At 41.1% G+C, this 2,451-nt stretch overlaps 1 protein-coding gene across 1 annotated transcript; it reads left to right on the top strand.

Annotated features, from left to right (window-relative positions):
* The first annotated feature begins 7 nt into the window (after positions 1-7).
* Positions 8-1,182, top strand: LOC309697333 (uncharacterized protein). The gene is made up of 3 exons (XM_082519183.1): positions 8-155; positions 245-785; positions 938-1,182. The coding sequence occupies exons 2-3, from the start codon at positions 320-322 to the stop codon at positions 1,012-1,014; spliced, it is 543 nt and encodes a 180-aa protein (XP_082375309.1). The 5' UTR covers positions 8-155; positions 245-319; the 3' UTR covers positions 1,015-1,182.
* The last annotated feature ends 1,269 nt before the right edge of the window (positions 1,183-2,451 follow it).

Below are 2,451 nucleotides of genomic sequence, written 5' to 3'. Positions count from 1 at the left end.
GCAGAAATGTTACCACGGACAATTTTTTCACATCGCTTTCACTTGCGCAAAAACTTCTTAGACGGAAAACCACCATCCTCGGCACAGTCAACAAGATTCGCAGGGAAATTCCTCAATCCACTAGACAGACAGATCGCAATGAATTCACCACTCAGGTATGTTGCAGGTCTTTTGTGGTTCTATGTTTATGTGTTTCATTGTGTGTAAAAGTGCTATGGAAATAACAATTTATCTTATTTCTTAGGTGTTTTCAACCTCTGCTGCCACGCTGACGGCGTATGCGGCCAAACGGAAGAAGACAGTCTATATTCTTAGCAGCATGCACGGCGTGGTTCAGACTGATAACACTACCAAAAGGAAGCCAAACACTGTCACCCTTTACAACAAAACAAAGTGTGGCGTGGATGTGATGGACCAGATGGTTCGGGAGTACACTGTCCGCAGAGGAACACGGCGCTGGCCAGTTGCCGTGTTTTATAACATGATTGACATGGCAGCACTGAATGCACATGTGCTGTATCAAGCATGCACCGGGACGAAGGAAAGACGGGTGGACTTCCTGGTGGAGCTTGCAAGGGAGTTAGCTCACTCTCATGTAGCTGCGAAGAAGGCAAGAAAAGAACAGTTGCCTTTGACACAACCCTCCACACCGAGCCCTGGAAAAAGAGCCATGTGTCAGGTCAAACACAATTGCAAGAACAATCATGCCACTGTGCGATGTGTTCACTGCAACAGATACACATGTGGTAAATGCAGACTACAGATACCATGGCAGTGCCAGGATTGTGAGTGATTGCTGAAAATGTTGAAATGTACTCACTCACTTTTTATAATTATTTGTAAAAATGTGTACAAATGGTTGATTTTTTGTACTGTTTTTATCAATAAATCTCAGCAACAAAGGACATACACCCATGTGTGTTGATTTCTCCCTAAGATGGCAAACTGAAACACTCCAAGTTGGTGACTTTTGGAGATTTGTTTCCCTGGATGATTGAGAATGCATCAAGATGAAACACAAAAGGAAGCTCACCGCTTTTAGCAGCTCCCCCACCCCCTCATCCACACACCCCCACTCCCCTCCCTCCAGAATTCCCAGGTAACAACCCAATTTACATATGAATGACTAGCCAATTTAGCTTCCACTTGCCTGAAGCTAAAGCTTAGCTAAAAGCCTACCAGCCATTTGGCTGGTGGCGGGTTTTATAGGTAGAAAGGTAGAAGCCTGGGGATGCTAGTGGTTAATCACTTGAAGAAGCTGTTACTGAGCTTTAATGCATGTATGTGGCTGTGGCTCAGGGTTTATAGAGATACTGAACTCTGAGTTGCCTCAAATACACTCATGCGAGAACTTGGATGGCACATCAGTGAGTAGTAAAAACTGCTCACTCAATTAGAGTAGGCAAAGCAATATATAGGAAACCAGTTCATTTACCATTTCATGCAAAAATCTGAAAGAAATAATACAATGTGACAAATTACTCAAAAGTGAGAAGAAACTAGAGCAGGAATAGAGTAAGGAATACAAAACTCAACCTGTCAAATATAGGAATCAAAAGGTCTGTTAGTTTCTGTCCAGATTTTTGTTATTCCAGAATTAGAAGAGAAAAGTAAGAATACAAAACCCAAAATTAATGAACAACCGAGACAGAATCTACTTTGAAATTTTCTCAAAATATTTCATTTAAAAATGTTTTTTTTTACTGTTTCTGAGTGTCTCTCTTCTGAGTGTTATCTTAGCATTCAGAGATGTCGAGAGAAGTTTAGGGAATACATAAACAGAGAGGCCAGATCCAATTTGTGGGTCCTCATAAGCTGTGCTTATCACCATATCTCTCAAATGTCATTGATTGAACCAGATTCCTGCCACCCTAAATCTTCTATATCGCTGTTATCTCTATAAACCATTATCTACACATGAATATTTAGGCAAGTGGCAACATTTTTGATATTCTCTGGCTGCTGCTTCGAGAGGCTAAACACCTCTGGCCCCTTTCCTTAAGACCATCACCTTCAAGCAACATAACAGTTTTTAACAAAGTGAACCATTAAAAAAAATGTGAGATATGATTTAACCGTGAATGTGAAACTAGATCCACTACAGTCTGCCTGCAGCGCAGAGAGAGGTACTTTTTATTCTCAATAACTTATATAAGCACTTAGAAAAGCTGCAAGGCCATTTCACGCTTTTGTTTGCAGACTTTTCATCAGCATTCAACACGATGCTGCCATATCTTTTAATAGGATAGGTTGTGACATGTGATTTTAAATTGCCTCACCAGCTTCTATTGGAGATCTTGACTTCTTGACTGACTGAGAGCTGAGGATTTCTGTAAATGGCCATATTTTCTCCGAACTTGTAGATGTCCACAGGCTCCCTATGTGGATGTGTCCTTTCACCCCGACTCTTTAATATAGACATGGATGAATGTTGGAGTGCTTTTTGCCATA

Source organism: Aulonocara stuartgranti (assembly GCF_965226115.1).
Source record: "Aulonocara stuartgranti genome assembly, chromosome: 3".
Classification (NCBI taxonomy): Eukaryota; Metazoa; Chordata; class Actinopteri; order Cichliformes; family Cichlidae; genus Aulonocara; species Aulonocara stuartgranti.
The sequence above is the reverse complement of the archived record's forward strand: the minus strand, read 5'-3'. Positions and strand labels throughout refer to the sequence as shown.

Coding starts and splice junctions, on each gene's coding strand:
- LOC309697333 (XM_082519183.1), top strand. CDS start 320: ATGCACGGCGTGGTTCAGACTGATAACACTACCAAAAGGAAGCCAAAC. Junction 786..937: donor ACCATGGCAGTGCCAGGATT/GTGAGTGATTGC, acceptor TTTCTCCCTAAG/ATGGCAAACTGAAACACTCC.